Below are 18,773 nucleotides of genomic sequence, written 5' to 3'. Positions count from 1 at the left end.
CCCGACTGTGTGCAAAGCAGTTACAACCAGAAGCCCTTGACGTTGATGGACCAGCATCAATCTAATCATATAATATTGTTTGTGATAATATTCCATTACAGCAAGTTTTTTGCAGAACTACTTGCAGACATTTTTGCACTTTTACTTGGATAGAACTTTAAATTCAGAACCTTTACTTGTATTGGTTGTTTTTATGGTGGTATTGGAACTTTTATGATGTAAAGGAGCTGAATACTTTAACCACTAGCAAAATCATTTGTGTATAGATTAAAGGTTTCATGTCTACTCTGTGCAAAATTCAACAAATGCTTAGATACCATTTTGAACCTTGAATAAAAGACTTCACCTCACCCACAGTAAGACAAAAGAAAAACGTCATATTTATATAGCCCTATCTTCAAATATATCTCTGATATATATCTTCAAATATATCTCTGATATTCAGACAGATAAAGACGAGATACCTCGAACATTCATTGGTTTAATCTTTTGGGAAGTTCATGTTTAGTCGTTTGTAAAAGACAACAACCATGTAGTTGAGTAACAGCAGGTACTTATTTAATCAAACTGAATTCTGAAGGTCAAGCAGATATTCTTTTTCTTTTTTTTTTTAGTTTTTAAGGATTCCAGCCTTCAGTGCAGAGACCATTTCTTTCTTCTTTTCGGGTCAAACAAAGTGAGTTCACAACTGAAACAAGCTAAGAATGGTAAATGTGTCACATTTGCTTTACTTTAGTTTAAATCACAGAGTTAAAGAAAACATGAGCTTTGATTAAGGGACAAAATACAAAACGTTAGAAATTATGTGCATTTATTTAATCTCCAAATCTTTTCTTTTGTTGTCCTTGTGAATTAGTTTTCCGGAGCAAAAACAAAGAATCATACGTTGGTGCAAACAAAAGCCAGGAGTTAAAAATCTACGGTGTTCATGCCGAGTCCTACTTGATGTTTCATTTCGTTTGGCGGACACTTTGTGGAACTGATACGAGAGCCGCATGAAAAAGTCTGTGTTGGGGCAGCTGTCAAAGTCCATTTCACAGCTCAGCTTTCATCTGCCTCCAGGTTAATGTTGTTACCAAACTTGGCATAGAGCTGGACCTTCAGATCACCCAATACTTGCAGTATCGCTGACACTCGTCCCTCAAGGCCTTTGACCTCCTGCTCCAGTGTTTCCTGATTACAGAACATAAACTCCAATTACAAGACAACCGCCACAATTTCCCCACACGAGGCAGGCAACAATTGGACATTTGGTTTAAATAAATGATGAGATGACTTAATAAAACCACATTCTGAAGACGGAAGAAAATGGGACGAGGAAAGAAATAACGTTAAATGATCATGTACATAAATGAGAACTAAAACTGCTATTCTCAACCAGTGGGCCACATAAATTAACTGGAATTTCCCCCATCATGGTATTATGCCTCCGCCAACCATTCAAGTTGCAGTTAACAGTCAATCCAAAATGTCATTGCTTCACCATTTTATCCTCTTCAGATATTTGTGTGCGATTGTCGTGATTAGCATATTAAATATTGAGTAATGGCTACAAACAAGTTGTGTGAGGTCACAGTGACCTTTGACCTCTAATTCTAATCCCTTCAAGTGGATGTTTGTGCCAAATTTGAAGAAATTTGCTTATGATGGTTTTTGAGATGTCACATTCACAAGAACGAAAGGAGGGCGAGACTACCTCAAAAAACATATGGCCTCTGGCCACGATTGTTTAAAGTAAAACATCAAATTATAAATGCATAATTTCATTGACCAGTAGTGTTTGAATATCACCAAGACACATCGTCAGGTAACGATAGCCAACGATTCTCAGATGCAGTGAAACAAAATGAATGGTGGAGACGATCCTGCACAAGCAAAAGCTCTGACGCGTGTGATGAGGAAATAAGACGAGATGAAAAGTGAGCTGTTCTTAACACATTTGTCACTGAATGTGTGGAGCGAAACGTTCCAACAACACAAGGCTACACAGTGTGCTTTGTTATGGGACAAAGCCGCAGCAGATACAAGGACAGGGAGATCCTGAAAGTGACAGAGGGATGGACAAGGTCGAATTTAAAAAGGTCAATGCCTTCCCTTTCCACAGATGGCAGTTATAAAACAATGTTACAGCCACAATTGGCTCCCAAGGAGAATCAAGCGAGTCTGACTTTATATTCAATTAAACTGCTATGAATAGAGCCAAGTAAGCTGTAAGTTGTTTTAATGAGAAAAAATAGTGAACAATTCTTATTGTTGATATATTTATTATTCACAGTTCATAGTCCTCTAACTTGAGGGTCTTTTACTGACGAGTATAAAATAAGACATTATGAAGCTTACCTTTGCAGCCTCTAGCATCTCTTGTGTTTCTTCCTGGGTGTGACTGACAAAGACATCGCCAATTTGATATGGGATCAATAGAGTGTCGTCGTCTAACATCATAAGGTCATCGCTGGCATCCTGTAAGTTCTGAAGCGATTTCTGAAAGGAGACATCAGCAGACCGTTACAGTCTCAATTAGGGCTGTGAGCAAATTAGTATCAGTAATTTAGCAGTTACACCTCCTTTTAGTGCACACTTAACTAACTTATCCAAACACATTCAGTTTCAGTGGAATTAGTGTTGATTCAACTTCACAACGGTTTTTAAAGACTGTACTTTAGGCTTTGATGAGCTGAACCATGTTAAAGGTGTAACATAGGTAGGTGTGAAAGTAGACTACTTATTAGAAACACTTTTCAGTAAACCACATTCAAATTAACAAGACCAGAAACTACAGCCTCCATCCATGCTAATGAGTTCATAAAACAGCTTAATAAAAGGAGAGATTATGCAGAATTTTCCTTAAAAACAATGTTGAGACCCACACAAAAACCACCCCGCTCAATTTGCCTGTACTTTTTTTTTTTTTTTTCAGGGAAAATTTTTAGCATCAGCCTTAGGGCACTGTGTGTGTAGTCCCCATTTTATCCAATATAAATTACAAAAATGGTGGACAACACACCGCAAAAATGTTAAAATTAAAAAAGCAAAACGCGTAGCGGACAAAGTTTGTTTCAAAACCAGAATGAAGCTGGGTGTGGCTTTCACTTATGCTGCCATGAGATGCAGCAGGTTGTACACTTGGCTCTGTGTTGTTAAACTAAGGGGAGGAGAGGCCAATTTGCAATGTAGTGTTGACAAAATAGCAGCAATTAGGGCATAGTATGCCTTTAAAATAGATCTAAAACATTGCAACCATCTTGGAAAGACTATTGCAATAGACTTCTGTTAGCATTTGTTTGAATTAATGTGCAACTCACTGGAGTTAACGTCTTATCTTATGTCAGTCAGTTTAGAGACTCAGTATCAGGCCTGAACACAACTCTAATATTCCCAAACTACAGGATAGTCCAACTCATTTTTAAATAATAATTTTGTAAACATACATAACCATATGGTGAACCATGAATGTGTGATGTTCACAACACACTGTGCGTACCTTCTTTGCTTCTATTTCATTTTTCAGCTCCGTCATCCGACTTGTGTTCCTGGCAAATTTATTGATCTTCTGCTGGTCTTCAAATGTGACGTTCACATCTTCAACGGCCTGCAAACACAAGGATACAAGTTAAAGCTGTGGCAAAAGTCAGTGAAAGAAAGTTACTCAGTACATAAAGAACTGTACTTCTGTGCCACTACATTATGTATATGAGAACACTAAATAAATTATACTCAGTGTACACGGTAATTAAAATGAGTTCGAGCTTCACGCAGCGGTAACATTTAAGTGACGTTCACATAAATGCATCAATAATTTAAAGTCTATTAGACAATGTTGCATTATTGTCAAGTGGGCCTCTCTGCATAATGACTACCTTTAATGTTGAGACTTGAGTATATTTTGATCCTAATACTAATACTAATACTTAGATTTATAAGTAAACAATCTTGAGTGCAGGACTTTTATTTGTGAGAGAAGTACTAGTAGCTACACTGTGGTATTGTATTCGTACTTTTAACGGTATTTAATTGTACTTATCCCATCGGCCAAACCGCTAGCATGCATATGAACGTATAGGTTAGCTTACTAGCTTGCTAGCTAGCTAGCTACAGACGGCAGCTTGATTGCGGTGGCCAGTCACCGTCCCCAAATATCACACACAGCCGGCGGTTAGCTGCTCATCGCCACTATCTTTGTGCAGGTAAATAGTCTTACTGCTGCATAAACACGTGATAAATATAGCTCGTGTGTTAGCCATCAAGCTAACACTTGGCGGCTGCTCACGACAATCGTTGACATGAGCTGCACGAGGGTGTGGCCGCGGTTCAGAGAGCTCACGGGCACCAGCCGTTGAGGCTTTCCTCCCCGCAGACACCTTTACTGTCTTATATGATCTGTCAAATGAGACCACAACAGTGTGTTTCGGAGACTCAGTCCAGTGTCTCTTTATTTAATACTTACTACAGGTCCCTTCATGGTGGCTGCCATCATGGCTTCCTCGAGTGCAAAGAGACAGTGTTTCTAAACCGAGCACTGTGGCTACACCGCCACCTAGCGGGGCGGCGACCCAAGCGCACGACGGTGAAAATGGCAGTAGAGCGCTTGATTTGGTCAGTTTCTACTTGTTTTTCACCATGATTTAACAGTTTGTTTCCCCCTCGGTCACACAAGTGCTTTTATAATAAAACATACAAAGTTAGGCTAATATAATGTGGCTACAAACATGGTCCTTTATTTACATCCATCCTATCAACACAAGGCACTTAATCAATTCCATCTTATGGGCACAATTCAGGCTGTTTGGTATGAAGCTACTGATGACTTATCAACATCAAGAAATGTGATTACAATATGTCAAACAAGGTATTGTATCAACCGGAACTGCTGTTTGCTGTAATATGTCTACAGCAAACAGTACTGCACCCAAGCTCAAATATTTACTGAATACACTTGCAAAGCTGTGGCACTGTAAGGCTACAGCTGCAGAGGAGGAGTGAAGTGTACCATATCAAAGATAGATACATGTTGTTGCAACAGAGGCAGTATCATGAGAAATCTATTTTTTAGACTAAATGTTTATCGTTCTACAATGAGGCGGCTTTTTGTATCGTCGTACCACTGGAACATGACTACTGAAACTAGGCTGTCATGCGTTGGTACATCATGAAGAGTTTGCTTGAGGTCTCTCAGCTTGCCGGCCTTGAATGAAGGCAAAAGTGCACAATCCGAACAGGGGAATCCAACGCCCACCTCAATGTGCAAGCCATAGGCTACAATTGAGACATTGTGTTCATGGATTCCAAGCCTTGTCATAATAAATTCATTAAATGGACTACTGCATACTTGAAGTTCTTTTTAATCATTTTATTTTGCAGTTTGTTTGTGGTAGAAAACCACTCAGACACGTTCGGTTGATTTGCATAAAGAGGCTTTTGTCAACATGATCAAAGCATATTTATTCTCAAAAGTAGCAAAGAAAGCAAATTATGAGAACAATAAAAGAAGGAAGAAATCAGTTGATGGACTAAAGTCAGTTTGTCTTTGATCCCTGAACTCCTCTCTGACAGTCTTGCTTGTGTCAATGTGTTGGAAGGCACTCAAAGACACTTAAACATGACTGCGTCAAAGGCTTTAAAGGCAGATGATTTCATTACAGAGCTCTTTGTGCTTCTTGATTAACTCTGATAAGAAAGCAAGATAGCTGTTCTTTGCAAATCACTTTTTCTCAAATAATATCAAAGAAATAGTTCATGCATGAATAAATACATACGGCTCATAATGACCGAAATGACAACACGCTTAACGCTTTCCCTACGAAAATAAAAGTGCAAACATTTTTATTTTGCTTTTGACAGGGTGCAAGTGTGCCAGGCCAATGTCATTAAAACACATCCTGTAGCTTCTCATCGGTTAACAAAAAGGTGCATCTTCACCGTAGCGTGATTAATTAGAGTGTAACCATTGTTATCATGTCGGGGTGCAATCAGAGTAGTCACAGCGAGATTACCATACGATTATATTTGAGAGCACCACCGCTCTGTTTGGCATTTTCCTGGAGGAAACCAATTGATGACTTGAAAACAGTCCCACCCATTTTTAAAGCACACAAGCTGTCTATATAAGCTGTTGGTAGCAGGTTGTATAGACATTGGGAACAAGCATCTCTCTGACAGAGTGCCAGACTCTTTCCACATTTTACTTTTCTGAAGAAGGATTTCACTCACTTGACTTGCAGAAGTGCAACGAGGTAGGATGTTTGAATGATGCTGATGTTAAGAAGATGCCAAACTACTGTGTGAACAGATGTACACATCCTTGAACCACTTGACATACATTTGTCGTTTTTTCCTGTGCATTTTTGCGAGTTTCTGCAACATAACAAAACTACAGTTCTGTTGTTTACCTTTTGTGTTTCAGTTGAGTCTGTGTTAAAAAAAGTTTGCAGGTCTCTACTGGGAAAACATGGGAAACGAGCACTCCAAGAGCAAAGAGCCGCTGAACAGGGTAACACTCTATTAAAAGTTGCGCAACAAAGCTGTAATGTTATACCTCTAGTATAAATAATGTCGCTGCCTTTAAATCAGTGGTAAGACTCACATGTTTTTTTTAAAAAAATGATCAGGTTTTGATTTACAGTCAAAACCTCTGCTTCTGTTGTAATGTAACCCACTGTCTTATGCACTGTGGGGCTAACACAGAGACATATTTCGTTATTATATTTCACAGAATGGGGGACTTCCTGAGAAGCATAGAAATGGGTCAGCGAACGGCCTCTCTGCACACGTCTCATCCAACGGTGTGGAGATTGCTGGTGAGTGCATCAGATGTTGTTCATCTGCATTGAAACGTAAAAACATGCAAATGATTTTAACGGTGAATTATTGGAAACATGGATACAGTGTCACTGTTTTGTTTTTCCCTCTGGAAAGATAAGATAATATTTGCTTTTGCTGATCTTTATTCTGCTATCTGTGTTAATTGTGTTTTGCTCATGTGGGAAAAAAAAATACAGGACATGGGCAGATCTTTTGGTGTGTGTGTGTTGGATTAGTCTTTTGGACTTTTATAAGGCTGCGTCAACACAGTGACTCACAGCTTGACTCCGTCTTGAGACTTCCAGTGTAAACTATAGGCGTAGTCTCAGACACTGACAGGGAGCCACTATTTGTCCTGTCATGGTGTGGTTTGTGTCTTTGCAGTGACAATTGTGCTGTAGGATTCCCACTGGCACCTGACTTTGTCCGAGAGCTAATGTTGACACTGGAGATAATGATAATGTCACTTAGCCCATGTTTACTTCTCAGAGCAGAGTGCACACGCAGATATCACGTATGAGTGTAATGTTGCATGCAAAGAGCTTAACAATGAAAGCAACATTGATATATAATATAATGGTGACAGCTGTGACTTTTTTTATGGTAAACACACACAAGTAGATATGAGATGAGACAAATTATTATTACACGAACATGCAAAAAAAAAAGACTAACAAGCAATTTTACATTTTCTTGTGATATTTTATGAGTTGTCAGTCACTTTGGTATTTCTAGGTTCCAAAACTTGGGATTTTTGTATTCAGAAATTTGGTGCCATGGCCAACCATTTTATTCACATTTTTACAACCAATTCCTTCTTCTTCTTCTTCTTCTTCTTCTTCTTCTTCTTCTTCTTCTTCTTCTTCTTCTTCTTGCAGTTCACAGTGATACCATACTCCAGCAAAATAGCGAGCCCCTCGCTTTAAACCCTGCCACTAAATCCAATGGTTTTGTTGTCGTCGAATCAGACCGCAAATCTGCTGACGCTCCAGATGTTTCTGAAGCCGTTGAACCCATCGCCCTGAAGGAAGAGGTCAAGGAAAGTAATGAAGATCAAACAGATGTTAGTCTTCCTGCCACCGATCCACAGACGGTGAGTCCACTTTGCATGTTTGTTTTCAAGGTGATTTTTGTTATGAAGAACATCCTCAACAAATCTAGTATTTTACACCTGTTTGAGTCACATTTACTATTTTATTATTTAGTCCTTTCCAAAAAAACTGTATATTTTTTTTCCCAAATTTGAATGTTATTGTTAGAGAGAGTTGGGTAATCAGCCATTATTGAGTATATTATATAGTATATACATAGTTGGTTTTTAGTTTTTTTCATTGGAGCTTTTCATTGGAGTTGTTTGCACATAGAATAATGCATATATTCAGTCATATTATATATTATTATTATTGTTGTATATCATTTAAAGTTTTCAAATCTATAGAACAACCTGCGTGTTAAATTTCCTTAATCAGATTTAGCTATAGTCAAGTAAGCCAGGCGTTCATAAAGCATTCAAAAAACTAATTGAAAAAAGAGAAATAAATCATTTCCGCAATCCCAAAACAATTCCTTTAATAAGATCATTGCTCTGTCTCAGTCACAATGTGATCAAGCACATGGTTGTCATGTGTGTCCCAGAGTAAACAAATAACTGTATTTTATCTAAACACAAATGTTGATCTTCACGATGAAGGAGTCAACATCAAGAGGAGAGGAAGCTGCCACGGCGATCGTCGCTGTGCACCGAGAGAACGTTCAATGTCCACATCGAAAAGCTGAAACATCAACACAGACAAACAGAAAAAATGCAGATATTTCAACCCAAACTGATGAGGATGATGAAGACGCAACTACCGACATCGAGGGCCCGGTTGAAGAAGTAGTCGCCATGGAGGCCGCGGCAGCTGAAGCGCCTCTGAACGAGTCGTTGTTTGTCATTATTGAGGAGTTTGTCGAGGAAACCGCAAACGAGGAGCCCGTAGACAATCAGACATCTTGGCTCATCAATGAAGATGTGGTCATGGAAAGTATTGCGCATGAGAATATAGTGTTCAAAGCGGAACAGGTAAAAGTTACTGACATTAAAATCTATCATCCTGAAGAAGAGAGTGTGAATGGGCGTGATGAAACTGAGCCAGACATTGCCACAGAGGCAGATTCTAACGAAAAAGAATCCTTTATAGAAGATGAAATAGTCGCAGAGGGAAATGATATTGAAGAATCTTTGTCATTGGAGGTCTTTTACAGCCTTCCTAAAGTGGTGGCAGACTGTGTGAAGCTGGTTTTCGCAGCTGTACCTCAAGCCACGGACTTTGCTTCTGTAAAGACGGCAGTGCCCATCGCAGAAGAAGTAACTGCTGAAGACAATGACGAAGGAGCTGGAGACATCTCAGGTGATGTCGTGCTGACTGAAACAGCTGAACCTCAGTCGAGTAAACTCGTCAACCCTGAATCTATTGCAGAAGATCGTACTGCAGCGGGTGGCATCCACCTGGAAGAAGAGGAGATCACTGCAACAACGAATGTGTCCCTTTCAGGAGATGAAGAAGATGCTATTGTTATTCCAGAGAAGAAGCCAGTTGAGACGATTGCTGCTGACGAGACGAACGGAGACGCCATTGAGGCTTCCTCAAATGAACTTGAAGCAGCGCCAGAGAGTGTCGAGGAGGACACCACAAACGTAGGCGAGGAACCTGCAGATGTAACACCGATGGACGCCACCGGAGAGCCGGAGCCTCGCGTTTCGATCCAAGAGGAAGTCAAAGACGAGGTCGTCGCCCCGACCAAAGTGCAGAAAATTGAAGATGAAGTGTCGCCGATGGACGCCACCGCGGAGCCGGAGCCTCGCGTTTCGATCCAAGAGGAAGTCAAAGACGAGAACGTCGCCCCGGCCGAAGCGCCGACTGATTCCAGTCATGTCGTTGATGCTGATCTCGAGGCCATCGTGGAAGAAATCCTTACAGAACGTGCTGAATGTAACCTTGTGACTTCAGAGGAGGAAGCCCCGGAGGTCATCGTAGAGCGTGAGACCGAATCGAGGGTGAACTCAACGGATTCAACACCGGACTCGCAAAGCGTCACGAGAACAGACGTGGAAGCTTTCGCTGTTAGGTTGCAGTCAGCTTGTATATCAGTTGTTAATGAATCAGCATCCAGGCTCGGTGGTTTCATTCTACCCACACAGTACAGTATTACTGTCACTATTCATGTATCCCCAAAGCAAGAGCAGCAGTAAAACGTTGAAGTTTGTTTTGCAAATGATTGGTCTACCTGGAGGATATCGTGTGTTTATTGATGTGTGGTCGTAATTGTAACTCAATTGTAAAATGATTTGTGTTTTATCATAATGCAAAATGGTCTCTGACTTTCCAATAAAATAAAAAATTAAAACATCTCAATCTTAATGAGTTTGTTCATTATCTATTTGCATTTTTTCGTGTGGTGTTAAGTAATAAATAATACCTGCTTTCAAAAAAAAGGAAGGGTCGAAATTACATTGTATGAAAAAAGAATATGAAATTTGAATTAGTCCACGCTGAAAGATTTACGAATGATCGTACATTCAGAGTCGGTTATTGCTATATTTAATAGATAACGCACCATCAAAACACAGCAAGGTATTTGAGTTTCCTGACATTTCTCTGGGCAAAACTCTCACACATTGTTGAATATCAATGAGTGAGGGGTGGGACACACACATTAATAAAAGGCTGATTGTTGACAATGCCCCGAGTAGGCAGAGGCATGGTTGGAATTGTGCACTCCCATCTCAATGCTGCGATTAAGACACTCACTGCTTGCATTATCAGCTGCGCCGCTCTAACGTGATTCCTCAAAGGCCGATTCTTTGTGATGCTGCATAGGAGACGGCTGACCTAAAGCAAGAGTCAGAACCGTTGACGGAGCCAGAGAGTGTGACTCCAGACTCGGGTCCAGAGGGAGAAAACGCTGACAAATCTGACAACGGAAACAGTCAACCTGTGGAAAACCAAGAGGAAGAGAATCCAGTTATGAACTTCTTCAAAAATATAGTAAGTGACACGATTTGAGAAATTAAGTGTGGTTGACATGCACTACATGGTTCTCATTACTTGTAAAAATTAGACCGCTTGGGTCAAATTTATTGAAGAACTGCTTCAATCAAACGTGAAAAAAACAATCAATCCTTGTTATCGCCAAATATTCCTGAAGGCAAACAGCCGCCGAAAACAACAAAAATAAAGTTAATGAGTGTTTTAATTTTTACTACTGGCCTCTAGAAATTGAATAAATTGCCTGGTAAAGCGGTGATAACAAATCAAATAGTCAAGCTGCTGTGTTTGAATTTGGACGGTGAGTCTTCTTATCGTGTATGAAAGTGTATGAAAAAGTGAGTTTTATAGCAGCAACGGTATCCATAACTAAATATGCCGATGATAACAGTGCCTGATGGAAATGCCTACAACAAGCAGCTATTGTATTTCCTCTTCATAGTGCTGTCTTTTGGATTCATGCCGTTTTAAAGAGTTACCATCGCACTAGCCCCATGCTAATCAAGTCTGTGAACATGTGGGAATGTGGCGGCCTATTGTTCAACCCGTCGTGTGAGCTCACAAGGGAGCCCTGTGCGGCTGGAAGTTGGGATTTGTGAAGATAGAGCGAGGGCAGGCCTACGCCATCTCCGGAGCACAATGGCTGTCACAATGACAGCGCATGTACTGTATGTGCTCTGTCAGGGACCTCAGTGTGCCTCAGTTAGCTTCTCATAAAGGCCTATGTCTGCATTCATGAAAGCCTTCTGTTTTTATCTAAATTATTATTTCTCTGCTTTTACTACAGTAGGCTGTTTTACACTGCAGCTTTCCAGCTCTATGAAATTAAGATTTAACTTTTGAATGTGGGCGTTGTCGTCTTATTTTTTATGTCTGGCATGAATAAAAGGGATTAAAGCAAATGAATTATTTTCTTTTTCCACAGGTGACTTCCAAAATAAGCAAAAAGGAAACAGCTACTGCTGATGCCACAAAAGACCAGGTGACCAGATGTTTATGAGGCATTACGTCATAAATAAACCTCAGTTCTGTACCACCGAGGGATTATTCGGAATAGTTTTAATTTCTTTTTTGATTTTTAATATCCAATTTTGTATCATAATTATTTTGACATTGAACTCAGTAATGTTAGGGGTTGATTATTCGACGAGTTCATTATACAGTATATTGGTTATGGGCTTAATGCTTTACATTCCTTTCTTAAAAAAAACACGTTATTTCTTAAGAACCAATTGGTTCTCCAATTTATTTATAGGACATGAAGATGAGCTTTTTTTTGCAGATCTTCTTTTTGCTTCACTTTAACATTATTTCACTAACTGCTTCCTTTTTTTCTGTTGCCAAATAGTCCCAGAAGGAGAACCAACCAGCTGCAACTACCACTGTGAGCACAATGCCCATAAAGTGTTTTAATGAGTCTTTTATTTCCCTAGAAAGCATATGTTTAGTTTACTTCCCGAAATTCTACTTTATTTTCTAATGTTGCATTGTACATAATAATTACATTTGTAATAGTTTATATTGGATGAATACTGAGTTGCGAAACTGCTTTGCATTCATCTTATCATACCTCACCTAAAATTGCCATTTAAAATGTGTAAAATGCATTTCTGCTAAAGGTGATTAAGTTGATAGTTTCTTTTTCCGAAGCATTACTTTAACACCCGCTCTCTCTTGAATAGGTTGCACAAGTTTCTGAGCCGCCTGCAGCACCCAAAGGAATGTCTATCCCACCGCCACCTCCTCCAGAGCCACCGAAAATGGAAATCAAGGCCGAACCAGCTGCCAAACCTGTCAAACCCGCACCGAAAGAAGAACCAAAAGCTGCTGCGAAGAAACCCGAGTCCTCAAAAGGAAAATCAGGCAAAGATACTCTGAGCAGATTCTTTCGCTCAAAGGTAAATGAACAGCACACGGGAGATCACGAGACACGAGCGTTGTGGTCATCCATGTAGACTTGAGTACACGGTCCAGAGTGGGGTCAGATTATAATTCTGTGTGAACTATACTGTATGTGAACTTGAGGTACTGCTGGGTGTCAAGGCATCCAAAGGCAAGGGTGCTTCAGCAAGTGGAGCCAAAGCCCCGGCAAAGTCTGCAGCAGTGGTACAGTGGCACATTATTATATTCTCAAACTGACCATGGCTCATCCTGTTACTAACTGAACAAGAGCTGGTTTGTCTGGAGGTGGCAGAAACTCAACAACTTGCGGTTGTCAAATTGGAACCTGCTGCAATTGTGTAAGCTTGTATGTACGCACTGCTTTCAACCTTATGCAGACAAATCAGGTTATGTGACTCTGCAGCTACACTTTGTAAGAATAGTAATAGCGGTTAAAAGGTTTCGCTGTAAAAAAAAAAAAAAAAAGGCTCATGTTAGCACAGATGTTTCTACCACAGTCCACATTTCCATGATACACTACATTCCCAACATTTAAATTGGATTAGTGTTTAATTTAATTTAAAAAAAGGTTTGCCATTTTGGGAAATACACTTATCTTGCTTTACTTACCAAGAATTAGTCGAGCGGATCAATACCATTCTCATTTCTGTAAGCTAAGTATGAAGCTAGAATCAGACAACTAGCTTAGCTTAGCACACAAACTGGAAACAGGGTGAAACCAGCACCTCTAAAGCTCACTTACAAACATGTTCAATAGTTTGTTTGTCCTTTTTACGCTTTAATTTTTTAGCAAGTCAAACAAACAAGATACACAGTAATTTGAGAAGTTCACAGTAAGTGGAGGCTAATTGTGTGCTTTGAAAGGAGCCAAGCTAACTGTTTCCCTTTGCTTTCAGTCGTTATGTTTAGCTAAGCCAATCTGGTAATATCTCTGTACTTAGCTCACAGTCACGAGAATGTATTTACCTTCTCACCCAACTTTCAAAATACAAACATTTCCCAGAAAGGCAAATTATTCTTTTAACCAGTTCATGTAGTTACCGTTCATTGTCATGCTAACATGTGAAGCTTTTCATAATCAGCACATTTCCTTTCTGTTTTGTTGGCTTTTTACTAACAATAAGAATTCCCTCACTGTCCTGCAGACAAACAAGGATGCGCCGCCACAGCCAGCAGTAGAAGTGGTAGAGGTAACACCAGTTGTAGAAGTACAGGTAAACTAGAGAGTATGCTCCAGCTTCTCAGCTGTGGTCACAATACACTGACCAGATTCAGTCAATTACAGCATTTCCACTTCATTTGCATCTCTTCAGAATAAAAAAAGTAGCTTTGCTCTGCAGGAGATACCAGTGGAAGTGCCAGAGCCAGTTGTAGAAGTCAAGGTAAATCAAAGGAGAGTTCTTAATTTTGGGTTTTCGGTGCAGTAATCCTCTGATTATATCACATCACCATGTTCTAAAATTGCCAAACAAATCAAATTGACATGTTCTTATTCATTTGCATCTGCTCAGAGTGAAAGTAATGTTGAACCCAATGACACAGCAGAGCAGGTGGCACAGCCAGTTGTAGACGAGCAGGTAAATCAGCAGAAAGTCTTCATTTGCTTTGCTCTGCAGCCACCGCTGACATGATGTTGTAAGCAGTTGTACAAGTGTTATGTTCAACCAAAAAAAACCTTTCATTTATTTTCAGTTAACGCATATGTAAATTGGTAATTGCAGTCATTATAATTTCCTGTTTTGCTTTATTCATTTTAAAAAGATGTTATCCATTTCGATCACCAATTTTAGTAGCTGGTAAATTTCCATCACGACAGATGAGTCAGCCTCGTGGTTCGTTGCCTTTCATACAGCATTTCCATTGATGGGAGGACAAATAATGTTTATTTCCTGCAGATTGTGAAAGAGGTACCACAGCCTGCAGTGGAAGCTGAGGTAAATTAAAAGAGTTCAACATTTTGGGAACTCAGCTTACATGCTTTCTTGCCGAGAGGGAAGAACTCTCAACCGTATCTGTTAAGTGTGAGGCAACAGCTAGCAGCTGGTTAGCTTAGCAAAAAGGCTGAAACAGCTTATTTGGCTAACAGCCTGACTCTGTCCGAGGGTAACAACATCCGGCACCTTTAAAGCTCACTAACGTTACATGTTCTTTTTACTTTCCACTTTCATTTTGTTGTATTTCTTAACTTTTGGATGGAGCCAGGCAAACTGTTTCCAGCTGTTTCTCTATGTAGAACTAAGCTCACCGGCCCCCTGCATCACATACAGTATATAAAAAGTATTTGAAAGGGTATCAATCTTCCCATCCCTTGGCAAGAAATATAATGACCTTATTTCCCAATGTGTTGAACTATTCATTCAAAGGAGGAATCTTCAGTGGAGACATTCCCTTTCTTATTTTCTTGTCTTTTTTCCCGATCACAAACATTATTTAGTTTTGTGTATGATGTTGCGGGTTTCTTCACTTACAGGGATTGGTTTGTACCCGATTTTTCTGCCTTCTTCTCTGCTCTGATCCTGCCTTGACTTCCTCTTTCACAGGTGGCAGTTTCTGCCTTTACTCTGTCAGCTTCAATCCTGGTCCTACCTTGTATTGTAAAGACCTCAAGTGTATTTTCTCTTTTCTGCCGTTTTGATAAAAGAAGGTAGATTCTTCAAAAGCTGGCACGTTGGAGGCTGCTGCAAAGCCAGAACCGCCGCCGCCGGTCCAGGAAGCAAAGAAAACAGACTCAAAATCATCCTTCTTTTCTCTCTTCAAGCCTAAAGTAAGGACCTACTGTATTCACATAAGTCTTCATAGGTTTATTAAATGTCTGAGTATAAGTTTATTACTGAACATAAAATAACAGATTAATGTGAATTTGAGGTACTTAGTCTAGGCGGCCTCCACAAGTGGAGTTCGGCTCCTCAGGAGAACAACTGTGCTGGTAAATACAGTAAAATTATCTCTGGAGGGTAGATGCATTATTAACCAGAGTGTCTCTAAAAGAACTATATTGACAGAGGCATTTTTCTCCATTTGTTATTATATTTTCAAATCATAGCAGTGCTTCTATAAACATCGCTTAAAATGTGTCCGCCTGTAAGATGCACTGGATCCTAACGGCTGACACATCTTAATGCCACTTAAAATGGTACATTTGATCCTAACGAGTGGAGCACAGCTCATGGACTGGAATAATTCAGTTTTTCATCATGCGACCGCAACACTTTCAGGCTAACGCTCCCACGAAGGCGACCCCCGCCCCGGCTGCAGCCGTCGAGACAGTCAAAGCCAAGGAGGAACCCAAAGCAGCAGCCAAGTCATCAGAGGCTGTTGTAGACAGCAAACCGGCTGCAGTGGCCTCCCAAACTGGAGGAGATGCTGCCAATGCGCCCAAAAAACTGGAGAAGAGGAACTCCATCCAGCTGTTCTTTAAAATTCTGGTAAGGAAAGCATCACTTTTTCCCGAAGGCCCAGACGTCGCTGATTGTTAATTCTGAATTGTCTCGCATGGACCCTGCATATTGCAATATATTGTTATCTTTATCTCCACTAGATGGCAGCAGCAACTCATCTAGTAACTGAAGGCGTCGGCCCTATTTTTGGATTTGTGAATTGTTTTGCCCAGTTTGGTTTTAATAACTTCCAGCTAATAAATTTGACTTGAATCAGAGGACTCATTATTCATGCAGTGTCGCGAGCCGTTTAGTTTAATGAACCGATACAACTGAGAAGTAAGGAGGTGCTATAAAAAAATGCTAACCAAAAACAAAGCCCTCATGTTACTGATGTTCCCCATAACTAGCATCAAGAGCAATGCTTCTGCAGGAGACTTAAATCAAAGGCAGATACATGTCTAATAGCTTGTGGATGTGTTCAGATTTGGCATGGCTTGCATGGGTCTTGAAAGAAAAGTTAAGTACAGTAGATATTTTAATAATGTGTTTTTTCCCATTTAAATTCCAGGGTCAGAAACGTAACTCGACAGATGCCGGGATCCAGACAGAGGCCGTCACTGTTGCTCCAGCAGCTGAGAAGGCCAAATGAAACCAAAACCAACAGTGAAGTTTCCCTGTACAGACTCCCTCGCTCTCACTCGCTCTTACTCAATCTGTCCGTCTCTGTCTCATCTTCCTTTCAACTCTTATTGAATTGCTTTAACTACGTTTTGTTTTGTTACTGATTAGAAGTTACAAGATACAAAGAAAAGTGTCTGGAAGGGTAAAAGCAAGTTGTGAGAAAGACACGTAGTGGTAGTTGAACAAATGGCGATTTGAAATGGTCAAAGGTGAGGTTGTTGAGATATATATATATACCTACATATATATATAAATATGTGTTGTTTGGTCATGTAAATGCCTTGACAAGTATAGCAATATGAGTGTGAAACTTTTGACAGACATTTAATGTGACTTCTCGCTTTTCTTGCAACTAACACGCATGCAATATACGGTAAAAGGCGTTGCTTTTAGCAATTTGTTTGTCAAAAATATAAAGAAAAAGCTTCTATTTTTACAGTTCATGCCAAAAATATCACGCAGCTCTGGCAGGGCTGAGGTTCGTAGGAGATTACATTGCACTTAAATCTATATGACATGAACATTAACAGCTTTGAAAAGAGCTGATAAGAGGAGCAAATTATTATAACAAACTGCACTTACAGATTTTCTTAACTTTGCTATGTAGACTAAGGCACATGCGAACATATCCTAACAGTCATGTATCTTTAATGTTGTGAAGGGAACTGAGTGTAAGTCTAAAAAAATGCATCTGAGGTGGAAAAAAAGTTGTTGGCAGGAGTAATGAATCTCAGTTATAGCTTTTCATTTGATTGCAGCTCTATGTTTAATGTAATTTAATGAAAGTCTTTTTGCGCCAGTCCCTTGTGTTTGTCATTATGTGCAATTAATGTCATGCTTTTCCCTATTTGTATTTGTATGTATGAGTGTATGTGAAACTTCAGCTATCTTGAAGACAATAAATATGTTCACTATTCGTTTGTTCTTCATCCGTGTGAACCGCTGTAGAGAAACCTCATCAACATCTGCAAAGATATGTGGCTCAGTAAGTTACAAAAATCTGTTCAAATGATTTGAATTCACACAAATTGAAAGCTCTAAACTCCTTAGCTAATAAGGCGTGGCACATGAGTCCCAGCTTACTATGTTGGGTGTAGAGGAAAATACTCCACGCCTTACTCATCGACGTGTTTATTTTGTTGGCCGAGAAACAAGTGACAGTTATCTGACATAGAGACGCGCAAAAAAAGATAACTGACCGCAGAGCAGGCCCTCATTTGTAACGTTGACAGACACAAAGATGGCTGCCGGCCGTCACTGTCGAATACTAATTTACATTTCGAGTCCACGAGACACCTTAGAGATAAAAGATGTAAAACAAGATCTAAGGAATTGTATGTTTCAGGTAAAGGAAGCCCTCAAATGTTATATTACCATTTATGATGCAATTCCTGTGATGGATAGCACAGTGTGCAGTCTTTGGAAGGATGTGTTTTAGATAGTAATGTCTGAGACCCACCATTCACCCGCCATTAAGTGATGAGTCGTGGCCCCTGAAGGCATAACTCACGCTGCTCCTTTATTATCAATGAGACACACTCTTCTTGCATTACCCTCATAATCGTTGTGATCATTTTAAATTGTGCATCAAAGTAATTGCCATGGCACTTAAGGAGGAAAAGTGAGGTAGTGCCTGCACAGTACGAGACATGTGGTCCATTGTCAGTCTTCTCCCGTGGGGATTGTTTCAAACTAAGATGAATGTGTGACTTTTTTTTGCCAACAGTAGCGCTGGTATGTGCAAATAGCTCATCACTTTACATGAAATCACCATCTATTAACATTCTCTTCAAATGAAGAACGTCAGAGTATGCACACTGCATTTCACCACCACTTCCTGCTCTTTACATGCTGGGATTAGGAAATTCACTCCACACAAATAAAAAACCCCACAGTTCAGATGAAGGTAACAGCTGCGTGTCCCTACATGTAGAGTTTAAAGGGAAGGCTTTGCTTTACAATCCGGTCAATCCCTCCTGTGTAC

At 39.9% G+C, this 18,773-nt stretch overlaps 2 protein-coding genes across 4 annotated transcripts; one reads left to right on the top strand and one right to left on the bottom strand.

Moving 5' to 3' along the window:
- Window positions 1–352: 352 nt before the first annotated feature.
- Window positions 353–4,540, bottom strand: pfdn4 (prefoldin subunit 4). The gene is made up of 4 exons (XM_068597683.1): window positions 4,445–4,540; window positions 3,482–3,589; window positions 2,341–2,481; window positions 353–1,173 (listed from the first exon to the last, which is right to left on the bottom strand). The coding sequence occupies exons 1-4, from the start codon at window positions 4,472–4,474 to the stop codon at window positions 1,042–1,044; spliced, it is 411 nt and encodes a 136-aa protein (XP_068453784.1). The 5' UTR covers window positions 4,475–4,540; the 3' UTR covers window positions 353–1,041.
- Window positions 4,541–10,540: 6,000 nt separating this feature from the next.
- bcas1 (brain enriched myelin associated protein 1) lies at window positions 10,541–17,705 on the top strand. Of its 3 annotated transcripts, XM_068598647.1 has the most exons (8): window positions 10,541–10,826; window positions 11,752–11,808; window positions 12,175–12,210; window positions 12,509–12,724; window positions 12,852–12,932; window positions 15,370–15,492; window positions 15,944–16,153; window positions 16,677–17,705. In XM_068598647.1, the coding sequence occupies exons 1-8, from the start codon at window positions 10,806–10,808 to the stop codon at window positions 16,755–16,757; spliced, it is 825 nt and encodes a 274-aa protein (XP_068454748.1). In that variant the 5' UTR covers window positions 10,541–10,805; the 3' UTR covers window positions 16,758–17,705. The 3 variants fall into 3 exon arrangements, with proteins under 3 accessions (XP_068454748.1, XP_068454749.1, XP_068454750.1); XM_068598648.1 differs by lacking the exon at window positions 12,175–12,210; XM_068598649.1 differs by lacking the exon at window positions 12,852–12,932.
- The last annotated feature ends 1,068 nt before the right edge of the window (window positions 17,706–18,773 follow it).

The sequence above is a fragment of the Clinocottus analis genome, unplaced genomic scaffold (genome assembly GCF_023055335.1).
Source record: "Clinocottus analis isolate CAN_PGR_092001 unplaced genomic scaffold, fCliAna1.0.p SCAF_4, whole genome shotgun sequence".
NCBI lineage: Eukaryota > Metazoa > Chordata > Actinopteri > Perciformes > Cottidae > Clinocottus > Clinocottus analis.
This window is presented reverse-complemented; position numbering and strand designations above follow the sequence as displayed.

Coding starts and splice junctions, on each gene's coding strand:
- pfdn4 (XM_068597683.1), bottom strand. CDS start 4,474: ATGATGGCAGCCACCATGAAGGGACCTGTA. Junction 2,482..3,481: donor ATGAAATAGAAGCAAAGAAG/GTACGCACAGTG, acceptor GTCTCCTTTCAG/AAATCGCTTCAGAACTTACA. Junction 1,174..2,340: donor AGATGCTAGAGGCTGCAAAG/GTAAGCTTCATA, acceptor TTCTGTAATCAG/GAAACACTGGAGCAGGAGGT.
- bcas1 (XM_068598647.1), top strand. CDS start 10,806: ATGAACTTCTTCAAAAATATA. Junction 11,809..12,174: donor CTGATGCCACAAAAGACCAG/GTGACCAGATGT, acceptor GTTGCCAAATAG/TCCCAGAAGGAGAACCAACC. Junction 16,154..16,676: donor AGCTGTTCTTTAAAATTCTG/GTAAGGAAAGCA, acceptor TTTAAATTCCAG/GGTCAGAAACGTAACTCGAC.